The sequence below is a fragment of the Drosophila subobscura genome, chromosome O, assembly GCF_008121235.1.
Source record: "Drosophila subobscura isolate 14011-0131.10 chromosome O, UCBerk_Dsub_1.0, whole genome shotgun sequence".
In the NCBI taxonomy this organism is placed as follows: Eukaryota; Metazoa; Arthropoda; class Insecta; order Diptera; family Drosophilidae; genus Drosophila; species Drosophila subobscura.
In genome coordinates this window covers 13,480,741-13,508,325 of record NC_048533.1, presented here as the reverse complement: position 1 = coordinate 13,508,325, position 27,585 = coordinate 13,480,741, and the positions used below count along the sequence as shown (strand labels likewise).

The window sequence follows — 27,585 nt, the reverse complement described above, 5'->3', positions numbered from 1 at the left end:
AATGCAGCGATTAAATACCAAAAATTATTCGGCCGCGCGCAATCGAACAACGAGATAGTGTCGAATTTTTTTTCTGAATTCAGAAAATTCCGTCGAGTTAATCCATAGTTATTGATAAATATCACCTGGAAATATACATTATCCAATAAGTATATATCGATTATATCAACTTTGGAACGGCGCGGCTGCGTCGCGGACAAATTGACGGTGTTTTGGCGGCGGAGCAGAGGAAAAGCAACAGGCCAACGGCGCTGAATTATTGGTTAATTAGTTTCAATTAGGCGGAAAAGGAGCAACAGCTGCCAGATCGCGCCAAACAACAGTAATTTTTGTGCGAGTACGAAATGAAAAGTAAGAGCAGCGATCGTTGGTAGTGTGCGTATCGCGTGTGCCAGTGTGCGCCTGCGGGCAGTTTGTGTGTGTTTGTGTTGGAATGGAATGCACAAAGCCCATCCCCCCGGCCCCCATCGCTCAGTGTGTGCGCTCTATTATCGCTGAAAATATGTACAAGGCAAAGGCAACGTAAAAGAGAAACCGAGAAGAGCAAAAACGGTAAAGAAAACGAGAAAAGCGCCCGCCAAGTGACAAGTTTTTTTGTGTGGGACTGACCGACCGCCTTTACCCCCCTGGAACCGGACAGACTCCCCCGCTGCACGATGCCAAATCTGCAGCAATCGGCGCCGCCGCACCACCTGCAGCCCCATCCGCACCATCTGCGGCCACAGCACCAGCAGCACCATCATCACCATCACCACCATCAGCACCACCAGCACGGGCCCCACAGCGACTTCCCTCTGCCGGACGGCTGGGATATTGCCAAGGATTTCGATGGCAAGACCTACTACATAGATCACATCAACAAAAAGACCACATGGCTGGATCCCAGAGATTGGTAAGTCTATCACATGTACATCTGTACCACCTACAAGAGAGAGAGAGAGCGGATCAGGAAGCTTACAAAAAAAAACCCATATAAATTCCGATTCCAATTCCAAAAGCGCTCGAACCGGAAAGATAAAGGTGCGTGTTGCACTTGTATGTGTTGTGTCTGTGTGTGTGTCTGCTTGTGGGCATGTGTTTGTAAAGGAATGCGAGAGGTGAAGGCAGAAGAAGCACCACAAAAACAAAGCAAAATAAATTACATATTTTAAACAACAACAAAAAAGCCTTAAGTAAACATTCCAAGGCGATGATTAAGACTCCAAATATAACCGAAACTGAAGCGAGAGAGAGAGCGAGTGTGTGAGTGCCAGTGCGAGAGAGGGAGAGAGACAACGACAGCGGCAACGGCAACAAACAAAAAATGAAATGTAAAAGGCAGAAAGAGAGTGGTGAAAAGAGGTATGCGGCAGACGGAGAAGGGGTAAAAATGTGCGCCAGATGGAGAGAGCATTGCAATGAAATGTACGGCAGAAAGAGAGGGAAAATAAATGTACAGCACGACGAACGGAGCAATGGCTGTTGGATAGAAGGGGCTGCGAGAAGAGGGAAAAATGGGAGAGCAAAAGTTAAATAAAGCTCAGCGAATGATCTGCAAAAAAAACAACTAACAATCTCATACGTAATGAGTACAAGAGAGCAAAGGAAGCAGAGTGGCGAGAGAGGACAGAGAGAGGGAGAGAGATCCAGAGTGGCATGATCTGAAGATGTGGGGATGGAAGGGGGCAGGCACCGCGCTACATCAGGCCATGTATCTCATACATAGATACATTTTAGTTTGCCGTTCGCCGCTCGCTCACATTTAAATACCCTTACGGTGATGGGAGTATTATGATTTCGACAAGACCTTTGCCACTGCAATTCCTATGTTAACTTGTTCTTCTGCTGGAAGTCAGATTAGATTAACGAACGATCAATCCTCGAGGGTATGTCTTGTTTGTCTTGCCTCTCGCTAGGATATCTTTTCTCTCTGCCATAATCTCTCCCTCTGTTTCCTTCTCACTCTTACTGCGGCCAATACAGTGTGTGTGTATTGTATGTCTCTCTCATAAACAATTGCAAAATGTACATTGGAATTTTTGCAGTTTCGAAATAATTGATTTCTGACATTCTTCGCCCGCTCTCTTGTTTCTCTTCCCCACCCATCTCTTTCGCACTCATTACTATCTGTGCGTCTCTCTCCCTCTCGCTTCACGCTTTCAATTAACACAAACATTCCCTTTGTTTGTTTCAAATTGCATGGACATTGTTAAAAATGTTTCACTGAATTAAACGCCCAAGCGTTGAGCGCTGAGGAATTTCTCTGCTTTGTTTCCCTCTCTCACTCTCTGTCTGTCTCTGGTTTTATTTCTTTGGATTTTACTGCTTTTAAATGAAATGAAACATCTGCGCATTTGTTAGGGTTATGCATCAAGTAGACATTCACACACACACACACATACTCGAGTTGTATGAATTTTTTGGCTGGATCTTAAGCAAATCGAACTATGTAAAATATTTTGAAATAATTGCGAATACCTATTTAAAGATTGCTATTATTTTATTTTACGTACATTCTGAATTTTTAAAATATATTTCTTTGTTATCGTTTACGATTTTAGAAATGATTTTTCTTTAAAATATTTTATTTTATTTTTATAACAAATAGAATACAACGAATAAATTCCTCTGATCGATTGTCCCACGAAAAAAATAAATTTCACATTTATTGTCGAACTTTCTTTTACATTAATTTCGATCTAAATATACCCCTAAAAATATATTTCGTATATTTTGACCACGTTAATTTCATCGAATTTGTATTTCCAAATTGATTTCTTTGAAACCTGCATTTTTCGCCTCCATTATTGCCTTTATTGGCATTTCGCACGTCTCGCATATTTTTCATCCGAAAATTATTCACGCTTTTCGCCATTTATATCGCTCTCTCTTTCGTTGGATTCCCCCCAACCCCCCACACGAGCTGTTATTGAATTTTAAAAATTGCTGCCGGTAGCGCGCAAAAATTCCAATAAACCATAAATAAATTTCTACAATAAAGAGAAGCGAGCCAGGCCTCGGGTGGCCTTTAAAGGCCTCCCGCCACTCGCCACGTTTCGAGCACTGAGAGCCAAACAACCAACAGAAATCACAGAAACAAAAACACACAAAAAAAACAACATATATTCCAATGCTCATCTACAAGGTCGAATTGGCGATACCCTTGAAATGTTATCGACAATTGCACTTGTGCTGTGACTGTGGTCTACATTTTCGTGATGTTTTCTAATGTTTGTGCAACGTTTACCGGAAATTGCTATTATTAATGTATTTTAAGTGTACTTCAAAAATACCAGAGAAACAATAACTACTATGATTTGGTTTGCTTTAATTGAATAATATTCTGTTGATTATGTCGTTGAATTTTTTAATTAGCTATTGAGAATGATTAATTGAATGAAAAGAGTGCTCTTTGGGCATTTTGCTTTTCGTTTTAGAAGGGAAAGAGATCTGTTAGCATTGATCTTTAAGGGATTAGAAAATGTATTGGAATATTTTTGAAGACAGACCTTCTCCTTTAACATTACCCAATTTTATTATTTCCAAACGTTTTCCATTCCAATGTCTATTTTTGTTTCACTTGTTTGTACTGCATTTAGGCGATTTTTTCTCTTTTTTGTACTTTTAATTGTTTCCCTTGTAGTTTTTTTGTATTTAAACAAAAGTTAACATCGCGAATGGCATTTCTGTGCCGTCGTCTTCTTTATTTTCTTGAGAGTGTGTATTTTGTTATTTTGTATATTTTTTTGCCATTTTTTTGGCCAATTGTTTGGCCATAACAAGGCAGTCGACACAGTGGAATATTTTTGTGTGTGGCGGGGCTCAGGCAGAAACGTGTTTGGTGACAGTTTCTCGATCTATTCATGGAATGAAAAAAAATAAGTGATCAAAAAATACAACAAAAAATCGCGTTGGAAATAAAAAGAAACAAAATCTGTCGGCGGCTACCAGTTGTGATAGTGGCTCGAACTCGAATTCGAACTCGTTTGTTTTACATAAACACAAAAATCGCCGCCAAAAAGGCCTAGCGAAAGCGACCAACGCCGGACAACGGGTAACGATGGCCTGTCATAAGTCGGACAGAGTGGCGCCACCGGCAGTGGCTCCGCATATCAGTATCTTAGGTCTCAATAGCAAAGAAAAAACCGACTCAGAATGTTACCAAACTGACTTTAAGATACCCGCTTAATGGATTTGATTGATGATCAAACGATCATCCTCTAACCAACCATTCGGAATTCTCTTTTATTGTGGTTTTGGTTTTTTTTTGCTTTTCTGGTCAGAAAAACATGCAGTAAGCACATGGCATTTTGCTCATCATTTTATTCAAACTGTTGTTTCTGATTATAAAAAAAGTATCTCAAAGTTCCACTCTCTCAACCAGATTGAAGCAGTGTTCTAATTCTTGCACTTCCGCCCTCCCAGCAGCAACTGTGGCATGAACAGATACAAACAATCGCCCGATCAACTGAACGTCAGATCGAGCGCTGCTGCTGCTGCTGCCAATTGCATAAAGAACGCAAATCATCCATCCCAGTCGAGAAAAGAGATGAGAGCTGAGAGATGGTAGCTGGAAAATGGGAGAGGCTGCACCGCTGCGTGTGCGTGTGCTAGCCATTATGCATTAGATGTGGCGATTTCTATCGCGACTAAAAACGAGCAACAAATTTGCATAAAATTCAATTTGGCTTTTGCAACGAAAGATGCCAGGCACCAGCCATAGAGCCACATGTGCACATACGAGTAGTACGAGTATCTGGATGGATATAGTATGCATATATCCATGGACTCCTCGTACAGGGGCTGTCTATATACATGTGTATGTTTGTATGTACATATCTCTTCTGTGTATGGCTGTATGTTGTATAGCAACTTGGAAAGCTGCAAAACGGCATTTTTCATTTAATAAATTGCACAAGGCAATGCAGCAACAACTGCAACAGCAACAGAAAAAGCAAAAGCAACAACTGCAACTTCAGCAAGAAAAGTGGAAAGAATGCAGATGCAATTGCCGTTTGCTGTGGCACTTACAGTGATAATTGCTAAAGGAGTGACACACGACACATTCAAAATAGTGTTGCAATGAAATGTGGTTCGAATTTAATTCATTAAAGCAGACATTTTGTTGATTAAATGCAGAAAATGGTCTACAAATTTAATGCTCAAATAAGGACCAGTTAAATTCCATTTCATTACCACTATTCGCTCTTATAATGCTCCGATCTTGTAGTGTTTCTGCAATAAAGTAGATAAGATCATTGTACATAATTTAACAAAAAACCTTAAAAAAATATATACAGAACTTATACAGAGCTTTGGCCCATTTGTAAATGTATTTTATATGATCTACTGCTCAAAATTCACGCAAGCTAAGATGCTCGTAGGCAACTTCCACTGTACGTGAGCAACAGATGCAGATACACAGCAGCAACAGCAGCGACAGCAGGCAGGCAGGCAAACAGATACAGGCAACAACAGCATGCATTGCATTTGTGCAACAAGTATTTCCACTTAACAACAACAGCAACAACATCAGTAGAGGTGTGGAGGCAGGAGAAGGAGGGTAAAAATTGTTGCTGCTGCTGCTGCTCCCTGCCACATGCAGCAGCAGCAAGTCGAAGCCGTGATTACAATTTGATTACGCGCATGAATGCAACGCGCGGACTGGCCAGCAGCGGCAGCAGCAGCAGCAGCCATAGCAGTGGAAGTGGCAGAAACATTTTCTAGTTTGTTGTGCACACGGCGGCGGCCCAAAGCGTTAAAAAATATTTTCTTTTGCACTTGCAGGCTGCAACAACAGCAGCGGCCGCAGCGACACTCTGGCCAAAGATAGGCACATGGGTACATAATGTATCTGACAGATACATAAGCGAACTTTAGTCGCTCCTCGGGCACCGCATGTTTTGCCCATTTTAGCGTCTGTTTTTCCACCAATACCCGCTGCTGGTTTTGCCATCTAAAAACTTCAGTTGCAACAACTTCCAGTCAACGACAACGACAGATCTGCAACGACTTTTCCTGTGTCTCGGCACTTGTTGCATGTCGGGCCTGTTGTCTCGAAGGTTCTTCAGCAATCAACACTTGTGATTTTTATCAAGCATAATGATTTCCTTTTCAACATGCGCTAATTAAGAGGGAAGCAGAACCAGGGACAGAACATGGACACATGGAATAAGATGGTAGACAGGAAAGAGTTCACTTTTAGAGCAGAGATTCTGTCAACACCTGATCGATTCGTTGGGTTCTTTGCTTCAATTCTTTTTGCGGAAAGCCAGAAATGACTTGGATAAAGAGTTGCAGAAATTATAGAAAAAACTCTAGTTGGATTTGCTCATTCTACTCATGCATTCTAGTTGCTCGTACAAAGATGTATCGTTGCATCCACTCCCCAATAAATCAACTATTTCTGGTATCCGCAGAATGTATTTTCAGTCTCTCTCTCTCTTTGCGTGGAGTGGCAATCCGATCGGACTAGCCCCCATAATTTTGTACATACTCGGACACATTTTTTTAGCATGAACTTTTTGCCGGAGTGGCCGGCCGGCCAGCCAGCATATCGATTCATAATAATTCAGCTGTCATTCGCGCAGCTAAACAATTTTTCACTTACAGAAAACTGCAAACGTGAGCAGAAAATTAAGTTACTCTACGCCCTGCCCTGCCCTGCCCGCGAGTCTCGAATAGGGTCTGGGGTCTGGTTATTACTGGATGTGTTGTGTGTGTGTGCTTTTGGGGGGGAAAATGGGTTTTTTGGATTTGGATTTCAAGCTGCCTGGACGCTGGCCTGGACTGGCCTGGGCCGGCCCCTGGCTCTTTGCTGGATCATCGTCTGGTCCGCCATATGCTGACTGGGGTCTCTGTTGCGCGGATCGTGATGTGTCGTCGTCGTCGTCGTTGGCCGAGGAGCCTCAACAAAAAAACAAAAACCAAAAAAAAAACGAAAAAGCTCTCTGCGAAGGTAGCAATTTTCCATGCATGCGGCATGCGGCTGCGGCTGCAAGTGAAACGAAACGAAATCAAAATACAAGCCCAGGAATGTGCACACTCAAGATAAATGGATGGATGGCTGGCATAGGGTGGGGGCACTGTGAGATACATTTTTGTGTGTGCACGACGATACGGATACATATTTTGTATGCCGATTCCCCCCTAACTTTGCTGAAGATCTCTCTGTGGAGCACCCACTAATCGGTGTCTGCTAATGTAATATCTTTCTTGTTGCCATGCAATTTACATATTTCATTGCTTTAGGGTCTGAGAAAATGGATGTAATAATACTCGCATTTCCAGTAGAATACGTTCAACCATTCGACCATTTTCTCATGTTTAACCTCTTGAGTTTATGTCTGGAATTCGTGCTATGTTCGTTCGAGTATTCCATCTGCCCAGCAGCGGCACACATGTTGGTTCCTACATTCTCAGGGCATCGCAGCGGCATGTGCAGGGGACGATCAGTAAAGATTCCTCTTGTGTGTGGTTGGGCAAGGGAACGTGGGGGGGTTGGGAATGGGATATATCCAAGGGCAGGCCATGCCATGAGCATGTGTTCTTATTTTTTGCCTCCTCGGATGCGCGCATGTTGTGCAGGAGAAGGTTGTACAGTAGATACAAAAGAATGTAGACCCAAGACCACTACTGATCCAGGGGGAATGTTGCTCAAGTGGCAGTCTCTACTGTGTGCTGCATTCCCTCTTGCTCTCAGCTTAATCGCCGGCAATTAATTGCCCTAATCGGGCGGGCACTGGACACGCTCCGGTCTCTGCACCAGACAATGGGCTGTGGTGGGGATATTCGCTGTAATCAGCTGTTCCAAGAGCTGTGCCATGCCATGACTAAATACTTTATGGGCTAAACCAGAGATCCAGCGACGACAAAGGCATTCCACACAAGACAGCTCTCCTCTCTGTGTATCTGCATCTCTCTTTCGCTGCATCTTACTGTGTCTGTCTCTGTCTCTGTCCCTTTTGTTGGCCGCACGAAACTTTTGTATTATTTTTTCAGTAGCACTTTCCGAATGCCATTTGAGTGCGCATAACATATTCTTAAAGTCTGCCCCAGAGGCGGAGGGAAGATGCAGCTGCAGATGCTTGATGCGGGATGCGGGATGCGGCAGGGGAAGTGGAGATGGGATGGCCTCTGCTGCGCAGGCGCACGCGCATTTTGTATACGTTTTTTGTATGCTTCTCTTTCTGCCGTTTTGTATCTTTTGGATGGGGGCAGATGCAGCAGCAGCAGCAGCATAATTAACATGGTCGGATGGTGGGGGGGAAATGCCGTGGAATGTATCTGAATCTGTAACTGTGTATCTTGTAGGTGTTCAAGTTGTTTGCTGCTGCTGCTGCCGTTCGCTTGGGTCGTTCGTTCAACTGTGGAATTTCGTTTTGTTGTCGAATTTATGGCCTAATGAAGTGATAAGGCAAACAGAATGGGAGCGTAACAGAGCGAGAGAGAGAGAGACAGTCTGAGGGTGGGGAAAAAGATCGAAGAGGGACACGCCATATGTGGACTGTATGTAGCTGTATCTCGGCATTCCTGAAATACCACTTAAATTGTATCTGTGTGTGTGTACATCTTTTGCAAAGCATATTCTGTGTGTGTGCGTGCTGCTGTCAAAATGTTTACCACAGCGCATAATTCATTTGCTCGTTCGCTCTCCTCTGCTTCTACCTCTGCCTTCTCTGCCTCTCTTTTTGGACTGGGCTGGCTGTGGCTGCATTCTTGAGATATTTAAGCTGGAATTTATTGGTTTGTGGGTCATGGCAAGAAACCCCTAACTCTCGGAACCACCACCAGCAGCTCCCGCTCCCCTTTTGCGGTGCAATAACATTCTGACGCTGCCCAAAGGAATTTCTTATTGCCACAGAGAGAGCGAAAAATCGTTTGCAGATCGTGCTTAGAATTGTATTCAACTCGGGAATGAGTTGTTAGAGCTGCGAATGTTAAATGGAGTTGATTTATTCCCCAAATTTGTTGCTCAAGTTTGTTTGTGACCTTATAAAAACGATCTTCCATCATGCATCTTTATGCATAATGCGTATAGAATCTTTTGTCACACGCCCATCTCTAGCTGGGATACTGATGCAAGCACTAGCATACATCAGTACATGCATACATACATATGGCACGTACATAGGATGCACATTACACATGGTATTGCCTGGCCTGGCCTGCCATGGGCCTGGCTAACAAAAACCGGCTCTTAGGCCAAGAAGAAGTTGCCTAAAGGAGCGAAAGAGTGCGAGAGACAGGGATAGAGACGGAGAGACGCTTATAGTGAGGCACAGACAGCAGCGCAACAGACACACAGCCACAGAGAAAGAAAGAAAAAAAAATGTTGATTAAACTGCTTAAATGCGCAAAGCTGACATTCATGTCAAAGCAACTGCCTTTGCACCACTTCTCCCCCTGGCTACCCTGCCTGCCTGCTCTGCTGCTGCCTGGCAAAATATGTACATAAATAAGAACATTTTTATGGGCTGCAACTGCAGCAGCGGCGGTGGCAGCAGCAGCAGCAGAGGCCAGCATCAGCGACTGAAGAAAATGTTGACAAGCCAAGAGCCGCTTGGAATGTTTGCCAAATACAAAAAGCAGGGCGTAGCGTACATAGTAGTTGATGCAAGCATACATACCTACAAACATATCTACATGTATGTAATGCATAGTCACATATGTACATATGTATTTATGTTTGTATGTACACACGTAGCAGCTTTGGCATTTAAGGCAACGCGCGCATTGCTTTAATAAATGCATACACACACACAAACAAATTGCATTCAATTGGTGCCGCTGTCGCTGCGAGTTCACAGCAACTTTGAAATATTTTTCAGCAACAACAGCAACAACAAATATGGCTGCTGCTGTTGTTGCTGGCAGAGAGCGTCGTCGTCGTCGTCAGCCTATTTCCAAACACAAAATGCATTTACTTTACCTCGTTCGGCATGCCTAACGCCCCCTCGGCCACAGAGTCTTTGCGTTCGTTCAACTAGCCCCACGATGGCGACGACATTGCTGCATAGTTTGCTGCTGCTGCTGCCCCCAAGCCCCTAGTGTGTTCTCCATCCCTCTCACGCTCTCTCTCCCTCTATTTCTCTCTCTCGTGACAGCGATCACACCCAAGGATGGGCAAACCATGACCGAAGAAAACTATCGAACAAAAAGTACAGGCTTTAAAAAGCGATAATTACTTGTTGGATCTCGAACTAAAGCAGGAAAAAACTAGCAATTTGTATATGAATTAATTTACTTAATTATTTTGGTTTCTCTAATATCTCTCCTTATCTTTTCCTTGGTGCTTAAATATACTCGCTTCGCTTCGTGCCCAAATAAGTCGGCCCGAGCTCCTCTCTAATCAACCATCTTGTGCTATTGCTGTTGTTGGTATTTTTTCATGTTCTGCTTTCCGTGCTCCTTCGCACACATTCGCTGCTGCTCTCGGTCGGTTGTTGTCGTTGTTTCATAGCGTAAATAGCAAAAGTTGCCGTACAATTTTAGAAGAACTTGTCAAAACCGCATTCCTGAGCCGCTGCCAGCTGCGCAGTCGCTGCTCATAGTTGTATCTCTCTGTCCCCCTCTCTCACTCGCTCTATCGGTTGTCTGTCTTTCTCTCTCTCTGTGTCTGTTTGTGTGAGTTGCTTTGCTGGAGGCAGTTGTTGCTTTTCTTGTTGCTGCTGCTGCTGCTGCTGCTGCTGTGGTTGTTGTTGTTGCAACTGCAACGAGTTATTTATGCATGTTTGTTTATTTGTTTGCTTCAGAGTAAATGATCACATACACGCATTCCTCTGTACATGTGTATATGTACATATGTGTACAATGTATCTGCTGCTGGTAATAAATATTTCATCTGATATTTCTCTGCCTCAAGAACCACAAGAATATCTAAATAGGCTTATATAATACAACCATACTACAATATATAGATTTTGTTTTCCTTATTGGACATCAAACACGCGCCACAAGCAGATATACATTTTTCAATCAATTAATTCAAAATGAGCCGATAGCCAAAACTTGTTTGACATTAAACCCAGTCTTCTGCATATAAGGTAATATGTAGATACAGTTCTGGTAAATGCTGAGCATCTGTTTATAAAAATGGGCAAACCTTCTTCAGCTCTTGTAATCCTTTTTTATCAGTCAGCGTTTACGCGTGACTGGCAATTTGCCAATCAGCTGTAGCTAATTTTCTATCCTAAGGAGCAGTGCTATGGTCCCATGAATCTCTTATGGGAAGCCGCATTCAAGTCTTCAGTCACAGAATGACATTTTAAAAAATCTTCAAATTAATCAATTAAATTTTATTAATATTTCCCCACCCTTATTATATTCCATAGACGTACACAAATCTGTTGGTTAAGTTCATAAATATTTCCACTTTGCCGTAGGAATCATCATCATCAATTTTTCTGTTCTTTTCACTTATGTATCTTTATGGGCCCCCCGACCCTGACCGCCATACCACTTTTCGATGCCCAGCAACATTAGAACGCAAAACCACAAAAACAACCCGAAAATTCTTTAATCAATAAAAGCCAATCGGTTATGGCTACAGCAGCTACACCAACAGCAACACACCAACAGCAACACATCAACAACCGGCCAAAATTCCATGGTATGCCACGAGCGCTTACCATAAAATTGGAAATCTTTCAAGTTCTTTCCACTGGATCGGATCGGATCGGTATGGCTGTGCGTGTGCCTGTGTCTGTGCCTATGCGTGAGGGCAAAAGATAAACAAACAGACCAAAAGACACAAGAAATATCTTGGAATTTGGTTTTGTTTCGAGCGGATTTATATAGAAATTATTGTTATGGCACATTAACAGATGGGAGGGGAAACAATGAATACCAGAGACGGGCTACGAAGAAGCAGGGAAGCATACATAATTTATTTAATGCCATCAAATATAGCTGGTATTTTTTGCATACAACAAAAATATCACACAGAGAAAAAAAAGACAACCTTAAACAAAAGCCTATTTATTTATAAAACAAAAGGCGAAACGAACAGCGCGAAGAAGAAAAGCCACAAAAATAAATACGGCGAATAACAGAAATGTTAATTGGCCCATTTGACATGCGGCATTTTTTCCGCCCTCTCCTTCTTTCCGTATCCATCCATCTCCCCACCTTCTGGGCAGCTTTCATTCTGCTGCTGTTATTATTATTATGATTATTTGCGGACAACATAACGCGCTGTGGAAGGTATTTGGCATGTAAAGCAAAACACACACACACAGCCGACAAAAAATAATGAATAAATACTTGAAATAATTGTGGCCCTGATGTGAATTCCCAAACTGTCTGCAGAACCTAACGATACATAGTATGTTCATACATATAAATGTACATATGTACATACATACACATTTACATATGTACATTTATATTCATACAAATATTTCTTTTGATTTTCGTTTCGTGGACCGAATCGCCAAAATGTCTACAGAAAGCGTTGAGAATTTTAAATAGACTGAAATCCTTAAAAGTTGCCGATTTTGGCAATCTATTTTTCTAAAAATAAATTACAACCTTTGAATCTTTTATAGCTTGTAGCAGGCTTTAAGTGGATTAATTTGACCATATTTAGGTGATAATTTGCCTTTAATTTATTAAACTATTTTAAATAAAAGCAAGTCAAACAGTTTGCTTAGAAAGATCTTTTTGCTTAAAAATAATGGTTAAAATTCAAAGCTGCTTTAAGTGGAGTTTTTTTTGTTCTTTCTATTTTTACTCTAGTTTTCTTGAGACCTGTTCAATAAATTCTTTTTAAACAGAATATTTTTTATTTCGCACAAATAATTGCCATTAAATGCTATAAAACATTACCATATTTCCAGGTAAATGTTTGAAAATTTCCCCCATGAACAATGTCCCTGCCCCTGACAGCACTCTCGTACAAACTCGTACATATGTACAAACGTACATATTTACATATGCATATTCTCTCTCGCTGTGTTCCCAGTATTATGGTGTGGGGGCTAGCTGTGTGTGCTCGCCCCGAGTTCGATTCACACACGACCTTATGTGAGGAATGCGGCGACCGGCCCCAAGCCTCTCCTCTCCTCCGTCACCACACACACACAATGGAATGGCATGGATGGAATGGAAGTTCCCTTGCGCTGTGGCTCTGGGTAATGCGCGCATATTACGGACTGAATTCTATCAGATACTCTTCTCGTACTCGTACGATGTACGATATACGCTCGCAAGTCGAGTCGATCGTAATATTTTTATGCAGGCGGAGACGTTCACGTCTCGTACGCGTTCGCATTCACGTTTTGCAGTCGGATTTTTCGCCTTATTATTTCAATATATTCGATGTATCTACATATGTATGTGTATGTATGTACAGACATACATACATACATATGTATGCGATCTGCTTTGGTTGGGGGGCTGCCTCGACTTGACTCGCTTGGCGCACAGTCGCTTGGCTGCTCTGGTATGTGAAGGTCGCAACAGTTGTTTTGTTAATGACAGAGTACAACCACGATGTACGATGAATGTACGAGTGGAGAGGGGCATGGGGGCCACAAACTACATGCATACACACCTTATACGCGATAGTACATACTTATATGCATGTTCTACCAGTTTGTGTGTGTTTTCTACATAGAGGAACACGAGATGGCTTACGGCTAATAGCTGCACACTGGAGCTCTTGCTCTTGCTGTTGCAGTTCTCATTCCATTCCATTCCCTACCCAAAAGATACAAAAGTATCTCTGTCTCTCTGTCTCCATCTTGTGGCTGAGCAGTTTCGTTCCCGGAATCGACTAATGTCAGGCCAAGAAAAATGCACAGGTGGACACTTTTGAAGTCGGTCTGAAGAGCTTCTGCTTCTTCACCCAAAAACAAAGCAAAACAAAACTTTTGCCCGGCATTTGTATTTGTTCTTGACGTGGCCAAGGTTTCTATATACAATAAATATGTATATATTACTAGGAATTCGTGTGAAAATATATGTACACTCGCACGAAGATCGGTAGAAACATTTTTGGCATGTTCTCCATGTGCGATGTGCGATGTGTGTGGATGGGGTTGGGGTTGAGGCTGGCGATGGCGATGGCGATGTGTGGGCGTGGGCGTTTGCCAGCAACACGAGAAATGTTTCCGAGTTGTCTTGTCGTGTCCATTCCATTCCGTCCAATTTAAATCTTTTATAATGCGAATACCGAGAATTTTTGTTGACGTATTTGAATACCGTTTGCATATTTCTCAAGACCAACAACGAACGAAGAAATTAAAAAATGTAGAGAGACAAACAAAAAATCAAACAAAAGATATTTTTATAAAGGTATTTCTTTGGGACATCTCGCAGGAGCATACAAATAATTGTACATATTGGTCGGTCAGAACTAGAAGGATTGCAAATAAAAATGCACTAATAATGGGATTCTGTCTGGTTTTGAGGTCAACCTTTTGCTGTAGTGCAGGTAAATATTATGGATAAGTTTTTAATCTAATACCCGCACAATATATCACATATTTTGGTTAAATTGAGCTATTCAGATCTCCTTCTTCTGGCTTTGCACACACCCAATATCCACATTTAAAATGAAATCCAATCATGCGGTTCTAAAGCGTTCTTTTTGCATATATTTTGTGTGTTTGAATGTTCAATCGATCAATGGGGCAGCGCTGGAAAAGGTCGGTCTGCCGTTTCGCATAAATTTTGCATGGGAATTCTTTTAGGTTTTTTTTTCGATGGAGCTCGGGTACGAGCGGTTTTCGAATATTTGGCAATTACAGTGCCTGCGAATAGAATGCGCACTAAGCAGAGAGGCAAACAGACACACGAATGCGCCCGTCAACAGGTCATTAAAAATCATAAATTTCAATTTAAGTTTATTTTGCTTTTGGCTTTTGGATTTTGCCATGAGGCCCCGCGAGTGGGCGCTCTTTACGTCTGGTGTAACTGTATGTGTGGGTTGATTTCTACATGTGTATGCGCGCGTGTGCGTGTGTGTGTTTGTGTATAAATTCTATGAATTTTTTAATAGTTCATTTCGTATGCAGTCGGCATGCTCATGGCGCAAAAATTTATTTCAATTGTTCACTTTGGAATTTATGGCCAGACATTTTGTGATTTCGAAATGTAGAAAAAACAAAACCAAAAGCAACAGAAAAGCAAAAAAACAAACAAAATTTTGAGAGGCGAACCAAAGCACTGATCGTCAGCTTTGTATCTCTATCTCTGTGGATGGATAAGTGCGAGTTCTTCTCCTCCTGGTGTGGTTGGTGTGTGCCCAGTCATGTTTCCAGCGTGACTAATGGGATCGGCCCACGACATTCTTCTTCGAGTGGTGGCCCTGAGGTCGGCACCGGACCCGTAATTGACACCCACTTGCCGGGGACAGACAGAGAGCCAGAACCCCCTGAACGGGTTAGAAAACACACACCATCCATGGCCATCCATCCGGATGGCACCCATAAGCCCCAAGAGTGTTGAAGCCCTGCCCTTCAGGCTCCGTCTCTTATCTTTGGGCTGCAGTTCATTGACTCGAGAAATTGTATCTAAAATATGCATAGAGGATCGGATCGGATCGGATGGGATGGGATCGTAAAATGCATTTGATAACCCGACCCCCCTCTGGCTGACACTTAGCTGAGTCTCCTCCTCGAGTGGTTTCCGCCTTTTATCATTTATCATTTTATGATCTGGCAGCGGAAGGAAGTGGAAGTGTGAGAATAGAAAAGATGGCAACAGGAAGTGCAGCATAATAGTAGGTATCTTTTTTCCAATAAGAACGAGTGCCAACATGTCCAGCGGGAAATATTTCTGTGTGGAATCTTGGCTGAAAAAGTCGTCGGCGTCAACGAGCCGCTCGAACAGCCAGCGATAAGATAAAACGAGGGACGGACGGACGACCTTTATAGCGTAATTTGATTAAGCTCGAAAATATTTGTGAACGCTTGACAGATAATGGAACTGAAACCGAACCCCGTACCAGCAGCAGCAGCAGAAGCGGCGGCGACGGCACAAATAATTTTACAACAAATAATGCGGAATGAATGATTTTATAATTAAACATTCCATTCCATAAACATTCCATCAGCAGCTATAGATCATGATTAAGGCGTTCTCCTGCTTGCTTTGTGCTGTGGAATTTTAAATGGAATATTTCCTAGCAAATAAAATGATTAACATTTAATGTAGGGAAATTTCTTTAAATAAATATGATGGATTTGTTTAGGGATTGTCACTTTTTTCGCTTTATTTATATTATGTGCGCTTTTACTTTACGTGTAAAGAATAGTTAATCTTGAAAAAGATTAGATCTTTTATTTGTAGATAAATGCCAGACACGCCCATTAATGCACAGTGCGGTTTATAAGTTTTCTTACAGTCACAACAAGTGATACAAATTCGTTAATTTGTGCTCGCTTTTGGCTCACATTTCTGAAAATCTTTGCATTATTTGAGGCTCTGTATTCTGTGCCATCATGAATCTTGGTCTCTAATTAATATCTTACCCCTTGGGATATCTTATCTTGTTTGCTTAATTGCCAACTGACATAATTCAATAAATGTCAGCGTCTTAAACATTTGTAAGATACGATACTTCCATGTTAAAAACGTCTGTCGACTTTTGATTAGATGTTAGCAAAGGAATCCCAAGCCAAACATTCCCATTGTTCTGAAACCATAAAAATATTTCACAATCGCTCGTAACGCTGGGCTGGTTCTACCTCCTCCTGCGCTGAGTTGGCAATAATTATAACCCATAAAAAACAAACACCATTTCCTGAGATACATCGATTATGTAGGTATGTCAAGGTGATGTTGTTTGCCTGTTGATTTCCACCGATCAAATTGGGTTATAATGTGGAGACTTTACGATATCTGCCATAGATCCATTCAAATGGAATTGATTTTCAAAACCACTTTGTGCTGTGAGTTCTCTGTGAAATATAAACCGGAACACTTTGCGACTCCAATGCGTGTTCGGTGTCTCAGTTCCGCCAAAGCGAAAAAACAATTGAAATACTAGAGTAAATCCGACAACGGGGCTACGTGACTTGCTTCAGCCTATTTTGTATATTTTTTGTGGTTGTTTTTTATGCTTAGTATTTTGATGTTGTTGTATTTTTTAGTCTTCTTAATGCTATGCGTATTTCGGACATGAACATTTATACAGCCCATCGGCTTGATTTGAATTGCTAAATAATATTAGGCTGAGACTCAGACTCAGACCCGGCTCCAGGCATAGTCTGTGTCTTTCCATGAATGGTCCGCTAATTTGTGGCATATTCTCTTCGTTTGAAATAAATTAAAATCTATTTTTGAAGAAAAAACCATTTGGAAAAGAATTTAAATTGAAGCGAGCTCTGTTGTTGTGAGCCCTTTTATCGATTGAATCAAGAATTTGGCATAGAAATGGTCTTAAGTTTCAGGTTTACACTCGGAGAAAAATTCGCATAGCAAATGGAAACCGCTACAACAGGCTTTTAATGGTTGTAAAAATAAAAGACTGGCTAATATTCTTGAAAAAGCAATTAACATTCCATGAATGATATTTATGGTAATCATTTATAGAGTTTTGATATGTTTTTGCGCTTTAAAGCGAGGAATTTTCATTGCGAATACAAAAAATTCTTCATTTGCTGTTTATTGGTCATCAAATGGTCGACTCTATTGACCATTTCTCATATGTTATGGCCTGAGAAATTAGCATAAAACCAAACCAACGTGAACAGTTAAATAATATTGTTCACATACCACACATACACAGGTATATGTGTGTGTGTGTGTGCAGTTAAGTGCTGGCTAATGAAAGCTTCTCTGCGACACCCGTCTCCGTCTTCTGCCGCCCCGTTGTAGTTTTTATTTTTCTCGCTACTCTCCCCACCCCCTCCCACTCAACAACTCATATTGTGACAACGAAATTCATGCTGAAATATTTTTGTGGTTCCATAACTCGTTTTTCCACACTGCCCCGCCCCACCCCACCCCATCGGTTTTTATTTCTTTTTTAAGCGCGAATTTATTACAGCGCTTGATCGGGCGGCCAGCGTCGTCGCCGTGCCATAAATATTTTGTTTACAATATAATTTAATTTATGCAGATTTCTGGTCCCCGCTGCAGCACACACTCGAGTGGTGTACCAAACCCAACCATTCATTCCATACGGGCATATCATATCACTCTTCCCCCTCTCGCACGTAACATTCGATGTGGGCCGCTAAAAGTCAGTTTTGAGTTGCCTGCTAAAAGGCCAACCAAGTCGTTAGTTGCTCGTTAGCCTGGCCTGACTGCCTTTGCTCGATTTGGCCAGCATCAGCAAAAGTGCCAATGAGGAAGCCCTATTACTTGGCAACCTCTGCCACGCCCACACACACACACACACACACACCCTTACCCATTTGCTGGGCTCGGCCAAGCCTTGCCTTTTGCCTTTGCTGGGGCTTTTCATTGATTTTCGCTGTCTGTTCGTTCGATTTGTTTGGGCCCGGAGCGACTGCAGCTTGGTGGTGTCGCTGAGGTCAAGCGCTAATGGAAAACCCATAAAAATTTGCATACGATTTTCTTATTGAGTTAATTAAAGACCCATAAAACGGCAGCCGTTTATTTACCGAATTAAATTGCCAGGGCATCAGTCAGTCAGCCAGGCAGGGGCACACTTGACACCTGTCAAACGGAAAGGGCTTCTGATTGAGTTAAGTGAGGAAAACCCCAGACAAGGGAATCAAATGGGAGTGGGGGACTGGATGATCATAAGTGGAAATATCAATAAAAGAACTAAAGTTAAATGTTGGAACTGATAGAGAATGTCTTTAATTAAGAAACCAAATGAAATTTTAGATCGTGTTTGCTTGGCCGTTAAAACGAACTTCTTGTCAGGATTCTCCATGGCTTTTGGTTGCAAGATTGGCTTCAGATAATGCTTCGTGATTCATAACTTATTCGTCGAATCATTAGCTTTGTTTATTTTTAATGGAACTTCTGTGTGCTGCTAGCCAAACCAATTGTAGACTGGCGAAATGTATCCTCTGGACAATAATAACAATAACAAATCAGCTATTAAGTTACTGGCCATCCAAGACACATTTGCACCTTGGGTTCGCCTTCTTCTCCCGTTTATTTATACAACAAAGTTCAATCGTAATAAACAAAAGACGGGGGCGATATGAAACTGTGCCATTTACTCAACAGAACAACAAAATATCACTGACAAAATAAACACAACAAAATTTGTTGATTTGAAATTATGAAACCATTTTGCTTGCTGTTGACATCCCCAACCCCAACCCCAACCCATGCCCATTAAGAGCCCCCCAGCCACATCACCATCTCTGAACGTCGTCAAAGTCATGTATTGTTGTAGCTTTTATTATTATTATTTCTTTTTTTTTTGTGTGATTGTCTCCGTCGATCGTGAGATTGGTTTTGTATGTCAAATGTGGAGCTTTGGACCCGTGCACCCGTCTCCAGCGAGGAGAGAGACACATGGCACATGTCTCCGACTGCATTTTGTATATCAGCTTGACTCTATTTATTTATGTATTTGATTATTATTTCGTTGATGTAGTTTTGCCTCCCACTGCCCTTTTTCTTTTGCAGTTGTCTTTGTTGTTTTGCTTCGAGTTTTGAGTTTCAAGTGAATAATTGGATGAAATGAACTTTGTTCTGGTCAAGGGATTCCAGGATTCCGCTCAGTCAGCAGTCAGTCTGTTTATTGTCTCCGTTCAAATTGTCACAGCTGAATTCTCAGTTCAAAATTCCAAAATTCAGTATTCGGTTTTATTTCTGTTGTAAATTGTTTGAAGCTCCCGCGCCAACACCATGTGTATGCCATTCCTCAACAAAATGCTGCGACGCAACAAGCGCAACAGGAACCGAGATCCCACACCCGCGCCCAGTGCGGTGGACTTGACGCAGCTTACTCCAGAGGAGCAGAAGCCCGAGGAGACAGTGGCAGAGCAGACGGCGGCAGCTTCAGCTCCAGCACCAGCAGCAGCTCCAGCACCAACACCAGAGACAATAGGATTGGCTCGCGCACAAGTGACGCCTGCCGCAATGGCCATGGCAATGGCTGCCAACTTTGCAGCCAGCGGACGACCATCCAGGACCTTGTCAACGATCACCAGCGTTGATAGCATAATAGCCAACAATTTAGGAGCCACAGTGCAGGTGCAGGAAGCACACAATGTCACGAACGACACTGAAGTCGATGCCTCCAATGATGGCGGCCTTCCACCAGCAGCCAGCACCGCTTCCTCTTCGGGGCGCAAGAAGACCTGGCTGGAGTTTTTTGGCATGAGCAAGAAGAAATCCAGCATTGATTCGCTCTAAGCGTAGACAGGATTAGGAGCAACAGACAAACAATTACGTTCAAAACTTTTGGCTTGCAAATTAAAATAAAAATAAACAAAGCGCCATTCCACCATCCAAACTTTGTTTGGTTTCTTACTCTCTTGACACCTGCTATATTATATTGTATTAGGTTTAAACTAATCAACACAACACACAATAAATAATTATTTATTATTTATAATCAGCTATCGGCAACAGCTCTTTAGGCGTCCCTGACCAAGTGCACGTTCACTTGACAGCTTTTTAGCTTCAATCTATTAGATCTAGGCACATCGAAAGATGTAAGATTTTAGCAGCATATTTTAGTACAGGAATTGTAATATTTCATTCCACTTTTTGTGTATATTCTTTGCTTTCCAGTAGAACGATCCCTTCCTTTGCCAAAGACGTCATCGATCGCAATCGAATGAAATCAATTTTGCTATCGCGTGAATAATTGTATGTTTGTTCAACAAATCCCTCCAAATATAACAAAAGATTAACGTGAATGAGTAGCAGCTAAGGGGTTTTGATTAATGATTGCGATTCCTTCACACTTGAAAGGAAATGTCAGATTCTATGTGTAGAGTACTCTATGATGATGAATTCTCGCCACCATGGGATCTTTAGTCAGTTCTCGCAACTTGAACGCGAGATTGTTTGGATAGATCATAAACAAATTCGATTGTTAAACGCAGCTGCGTACAATGTTATTTCCAATGACTACGTCAACACTCGCTTCCAGATAAAAAAGCGAAACGAATAAACGAAAAAAGTCTTAAAATAAAGAAACAGAAGCCCGTGTCCAGATATTATTCTAAGAAAAAACTGAACTCTCCTCGGACACGCATATTAGCTGCAATCTGCTAAATTATTTATCGCATGTTTGGACATCTAGTAGCACGATAAGGCACACAATAATCGTTACCCAATCAACGAATGACACTGCAAAAGTGCTTGAATATTATTTAGATAATAATTAATGACAATTAATCACTAAATATAGTGTAATTGTGTGCTAGTTCTATAAACAACAAGAGTACATTATCTGTTAATGAATGCATTGCATTTGTTATTTATATTGTTAGACAACTGAAAAAATCGATTCTGACACATTTTGATAACAGTTTCAAACCAAATCATTGATGAGTATAACAAGGTATCTTCTATGCTTTATCCATTGTTATTTTTGTGTCATGCAGCAGCGCCTCTCGGTCGTTTTGAAGGGAGTTACCCCTGTGTTGGTGTGCCTTACTCGTGTTTCAGTGTTCCTAGTTTCACTATTTAGCTGTTCCAGTTTCCACAGTTCTTCTGCCTGTACTTTAAGTTACTTTTCCATTGTTCCTTGTTCATTGTCTCCCTAGCCAAAGTTGCTTCTATATTCCATAACAGACCCATTGGCGATCGTTTTATCAGACGTTTAATGAACTTTAGCTGCAAGCTCTCGCTTATAATCAGATATCGAGCATTGAACTGCAAGCCACAAACGATTTTACAACGCAGAAACGCACTGTATATGTTTGTACATATGTATATGTATCTCCCCTATATGCACATTATCTGCGCGTTTTTCTTTTGAATGGCTGAAAGCATTCCATGCCCATGATTAATAAACAATATGCTAAAGCCCTCGAAAATGTGTACGGGCATAAATATATTTTCATTTAAAGTGGCAAGCGCAAAATGTTCGCTCTACCCATAGATATGAGCAATATGTATGTGTGTATATGTAAATATATTTAAACAATCAATCCATGAAGATTAGCAATTATCGTTGGAATGCGAAAATGCTGTTGCCTGATATTGAAATTGAGTTTCGCAAACAAAAACTGAAGACGAACGTAGGAGCCAAGAGACACAGAGGGAACTGTGGCTGGTCGCAAAACGTCAAAGACATTGCCATCGTCATCAGTGTTGATTTTCTTTTTCTTTTTTTTGTGGTTTTCAGGCCAGTTTTTGTTTTGTTACCTCTGCCGCACTATGCGAATCTGGCCTCGATAAGATTAGAGGCATTCGTTTGGCAACAACAAAAGCAAAACTTGGCGCAGACATTCCTCATGGCAATGGGTCTGCGGTAGAGCTTGGAATTGTTATGGCCAGGAGACGTCTCTCTCTCTCGCTCGCTCTCTCTCTCTCTCTCTCTGCGAAAGGAAATGCCGGTAATCTTATCGAATACACCGAATAGTTTGGGGGGCTGGCTAACTGGCGTGGGAACACAGCCGGTGTCTCCTGCCTCTACCCCAGTTAAACAGGTTCTTCTGCCACGTTCAGAGAGGGCAAGATACATCTTAGATAGGGGCGGAAATTCATTAGCGATTTGTTTTGTCAATATGTAAACACACAGCGATAAGATCCAAAGACTAACGGCCCATGGTCTCCCCTCTATTGTATCTTTATAGCTACACGAAACCGCAAACATTTGAGGACTGTGTGGGCGATGAGCTGCCCATGGGCTGGGAGGAGTCCTACGATCCCAATATCGGGCCCTACTACATCAACCATTTGGCGCAGAGCACACAGCTGGAGGATCCGCGGCAGGAGTGGAAGAGCGTGCAAGAGCAGATGCTGAGCGATTATCTATCTGCGGCGCAGGATCAGCTGGAGAACAAGCGCGAGATGCTGGACGTGAAGCAGCAGCGTCTGCTGTGGGCCCAGGAGGAGTACAATCATTTGAACAAACTGGCCGCCAGTCGCAGTAGCTGTGAGTATTCCATTAGAGCAGAGATTGGAGCTTGCAGCTGACACATTCCCTTTCCCTTTTCCAGTGTGTTCGTCATCCAGCTCGATGAGCCGACACGATCCGGAGCTGCTGCGCGCCGATCTGATGCTAGCCCGTGAGCGAGTGCATCAGCTGAAGCAGGAGCTGAATCACATTACCAACGATATATCCTACACGGAGCGGGGCATGAACACGCTGTATTCGGTGGGCGAGAAGATCAATGCACGGCAGAACGGCTGCTATGACATTGCCGAGGTGCAGGCCATACGCGAGGAGATGCTGAAGGTGCACAAGTCGCTGGTGTCCGGCGAGAAGGTGCGCGAGGAGCTCATGCGCAGCCTGGTGCAGATCAAGAACGAGCTGAGTCGCCAGCAGATCAACGAGGAGAATGCCGAGCTCATGAACGCCGCCTCGCCCTTCGATCGTGTGTGCGTGGCCAGCCAGACGGATCTGTGCGGCGGCGCTGGCGAGCATCTGAATGGCGGTGCCCGCTTTGCGGAGATGGCCAAGACCAAGCTGCAGTACGCGGAGTGGCGCAAGCACATCAAGAAGCTGCAGCAGCAGCTGGCCGACCATGTGGAGCGCATCGAGCCCGGCCAACTGGAGTCGGACAAGGATCGCATTCTGCTCATCCAGGAGAAGGAGAAGCTGCTGAACGACCTCAACAGCATCTCCCTGAAGTCGCGCAGCGAGGAGGAGAAACAGGTGATTCAGGCGACCCGCAACAAGCTCGAGGATGACCTCCGGGAGGCGTACGAGGCGAACAACACGTGCGTGGCCAATCGGCTGCGCTTCCACGAGGAGAAGCAGCTGCTGCTGGACAAGCTGCAGGAGGCCCTCAAGTCCACCAAGCTGCTGGAGGAGCGACTCAAGTCGTTCTCCTCCGAGAGCACCTTCTCCATCAGCAGCGGCAGCAGCCTGGGCTCCCTGTCCACGGCCAGCAGCAAGAGCGCCCTCAGCTTCACGGACATCTACATCGACCCCTTTGCCGTCGACTCGCCCATCGATGTCGTGGATCTGCGCCGGCGCTCGCAGCGTCTCTTCCAGCAGCATCAGCAGCGCCTGGCCCCCATCCATGCCCATCCTGTGCTGCAGCAGCAGCAGTCCTCGGAGGTGTCACTGTCGCCGCGCAGCAGCCTGTCCATGGAGACGCCGCCCGCATCGCCAATGAAATACAATGCGGGGGCCGATCAGCTGCCGCTGCCGTTGCAGCCGCCGCCAGCCCATTCCCTCAAGGAGGAGCCCACCTATGCCAATGCTCTGCCCGCCCCGCCTGCCTACACAGCCCCGCCCCCAGTGCCCATCGGTGCACCTGGGGTCAGGGCGCGTCCCTACGACCTGGACTCCACTGTGCTGGACTGCATGATGCTGGAGGCGAAGCTGCAGAAGCTCAACCTGAACTCACCGCACAATCTGGCCGCTGCGCCGCTGTCACCCATCTCGGAGAAGCCCTCGCTGCTGGATCTGCCCATGGAGATGCTCAGCCGCTCCTCCTCCACCTCGAACACACGCTCCGTTTCGGCGGCCGTCAGCAACGAGTCGGTGGCCGGGGACTCGGGCGTCTTTGAGGCTTCGCGGGCTCATTTGCCGCGCAAAGAGTTGGCCCAGGTGCAGATTGGACTCAAGTATCTGAAGCAAGAGGGTGTCCTGGTGGTATCCCTGGAGCGTGCCAACAATCTGCTGGCACTGTGGACAGCCTCGACGGATAACTCGCAGGTGTAAGTGCAAGAAAAACAAACCCAAGAGGCTTTAGCTCATAATTTTTCCCTCTTTCCAGTTACCTGCGTGCCGCTTTGCTGCCCAATTCGTTGACTTCCATAAGGACCAAGGCGCTGGGGGACTTTCAGAAGCCCGTCTTCAACGACACATTTGCGGTGCCCATATCGCTGGATAAGCTGCTGACCAAGAGCCTGCAGGTGACGGTTGTCTCAATGACAGGCCAAAAGGAGGAGATTATTGTAAGCAAAAACCAGCCACAAAACGAAAGAGAATTATATATATTAACAATAATCTTTTTTTCTTACTTTTAGGGCACTGTGCAGATCAGCATGGCCGAGTTTAATCCGGAGGACTCCACGTTGAAGTGGTACAATGTCCTCAGTTCGAAATTCATTCCCAGCTTTGAGTCGCTGGACATTCCCTCCACGAGTGCCGCTGCAGCAGCAGCCGCCGTTGCGGCCAGCAACTCCTCGACGAGCAGCAGCACCAACAACAACAGGGAGGAGTCTTCGGATGAGTCCACCATCACATCCTCGCAGACCTCAACGCTGACACGCAATCAGGCTCCGCCGCTGGAGCTGCAGGCGCAAATAGCCGAGGAACAGCCACAGAATGGTCGGGCCAATGGCCAGGAGTGCAGTGACGACGATGACGATGATGAGGATGATGACGATGAGGAGGAGGAGGACAGCAACAAGCAGCTCGTCAGTGATGTGGGCCTAATGAATTGTAAGTCTTTGCTTTTTGTTCCCCTAAACATTCCCTCAACTAACGCATGGAATCGGTTTCTTGCCATCTACAGCTGGCTGCATGCTGGATGCCTATCTGCAGAACATGAAGCAGGAGTATGCCGACAAGGAAACAAACACCGAGTGCGCCTTCATGCCGGAGAAGCTGCGCTCGCACTCCCAGCTGATGGACGATAGGCCCGTGAAGCGTTCACAGACCTTTACCCCATCGGCGGCGGTCAGCAAGAATCGCTACAATTGCCGCCTAAATCGCAGCGACTCGGACTCGGCCATGCACTGTGGCGTGGCACCGCACACGTTCCAGCGGGGAGCCGCTGAGCGACGTTCCCTGCGCTTCCACACAAAGACGCCCAAGTCAGTCACAAGTAAGGAATAAAATGAAAGCAAACCTTTGAGCTCTACTAAACATTGATTTTGCTTACCAGAACTGCATCATACTCACATACCCCGCACCAGTTTGGACTTGGAGCTGGATCTGCAGGCGCAGCACAGCAAGCTCTACTTCCTCAACGATCAAATTGCCAAGCTGCAGAACCTCAAAGAAGTGTAAGTGTAACCGAAACACAGCCCAATAAGTAATTGTTAATTAATTGATGTATTTTCACAGCTTGCAAAAGGCCTGCGAGAACAAGGATCCTCTTATTGCCGCCTGGGCCATTGAGAATGAGGAATTCCAACGTCTGGTGGCACGCGCCGATCCCGCCAAATGCCCCGAGGAGCGTCAGCTGCAGAAGTTGCTCATGAAAACCGCCAAAGAAATCCACAAGCTGCGGAAGACCAAGGTGCCCAAGGGCTGCCCAGATTTGGTGTCATTCAAGTAGGTTTCCATCACAAAATGTTATTTTATTTTGTGTATTTATTTGTGTATATTTTTTGCAGAGAGAAGATCTCATTCTTCACACGCAAGGGCCTGTCCGTGCCCGAGCTGCCCAGCGAGTTTACTTTGCCCGAAGACAATCCCATCGAGGAGGAGGAAGAGGAGGAGGAAGAAGACGATGATGAGGATGAGGACAATGCTGCTGAGACGGCAATTGCCATCAATACGGCGCTGGTGGCCAGCAACAATCGTAACAAGAATCTCAGTGAGCACCACCATCGAGCCGCAAGCGGAGCAGTGCCAAAACTGCCAGCACCAGCCACAGCCCCAACCACAGCTGATGCAGCTGTAGCTGCAGCTATTCCTGCTGTACCAGCTGTAGCTGCTGAGGACGGTGCAGAGAAGCCAGATCAGCCACGCTACGACTATGTCGTGGATCGCAATTATGGCGTGGAGGTGTAGCTGTAGACCTGCCCTAGCCCCTACTCTACCTTCGCTGTACATTTTTGTAATTAATGTAGTATTTATTTTCATTAAGCAACAAGTATTTATGTGTATAAAACAAACTGATGTAACAAATATCTGTGCCTTATAGAGAAACGTGTGAGCGCAGGCCCTGCAGCCTGCAGCGACCACCAGCAACAAGAGAACCATGCTAGAAATGATATTTCTATTTATATTCTAAGCCGTACTTTTATTTAGCATAAACATTTAGCCCTAACTAGACACATAGTCAGTTGTACAAATTGACCCCCCACCCCACCACACCCCACTGATGACCATATAAGAGAGCAACCCACACACCCTACACCCCATCAAAAGAGGGACCCAAACATAAGCAAAAAACGCGCACATTGTGTGTTCGATACCTTTCAAATTCATATTGAAAATCAACTGTATTCTTAAGACTTGAGCAACAACAAAATATAAGAATGTTAATGAATATTTTTTTATAGGCATTTAGTTAGTAACCCCAACCCCAACCCGAACTCAAACACAAACCATAAAACGGAAACATATTTATTTTTTATTATTGCATTGGTTGATATTAATCAAGTGCGAGTGCACACATCCCAATCGTTTAGTTTAGTTAGCTTGCGTTTTTGTTAAGCTCAAAACAAAATTCTTTACACTGTAATTTTTTTTATAAAAAAATCCTATGCGCAAAAAATCATAAAAAAACACCCAGGCAACACACAAAAAAAGATAAAGAAGTGAATGTACCATATTAGATAATCGTCACTATAACTAGCACTGTAAGCACGCCTTAAACCCCCCCGACCAGACCACCAATGAATAGCAAA

At 43.8% G+C, this 27,585-nt stretch overlaps 1 protein-coding gene across 1 annotated transcript; it reads left to right on the top strand.

Moving 5' to 3' along the window:
• LOC117896884 (protein kibra) lies at positions 1-27,585 on the top strand. Its single transcript, XM_034805412.1, has 9 exons — positions 1-892; positions 22,677-22,978; positions 23,043-24,714; positions 24,774-24,954; positions 25,027-25,444; positions 25,518-25,829; positions 25,890-26,010; positions 26,072-26,281; positions 26,344-27,585. Exons 1-9 carry the CDS (start codon positions 657-659, stop codon positions 26,741-26,743), a joined length of 3,852 nt encoding a protein of 1,283 aa, XP_034661303.1. The 5' UTR covers positions 1-656; the 3' UTR covers positions 26,744-27,585.

Excerpts from the sequence above, each read along its gene's own strand:
- LOC117896884 (XM_034805412.1), top strand. The coding sequence starts at position 657 with ATGCCAAATCTGCAGCAATCGGCGCCGCCGCACCACCTGCAGCCCCAT. Across the intron at positions 893-22,676 it reads TGGCTGGATCCCAGAGATTG|CTACACGAAACCGCAAACAT; the intron begins GTAAGTCTATCA and ends GTATCTTTATAG. Across the intron at positions 26,011-26,071 it reads CTGCAGAACCTCAAAGAAGT|CTTGCAAAAGGCCTGCGAGA; the intron begins GTAAGTGTAACC and ends GTATTTTCACAG.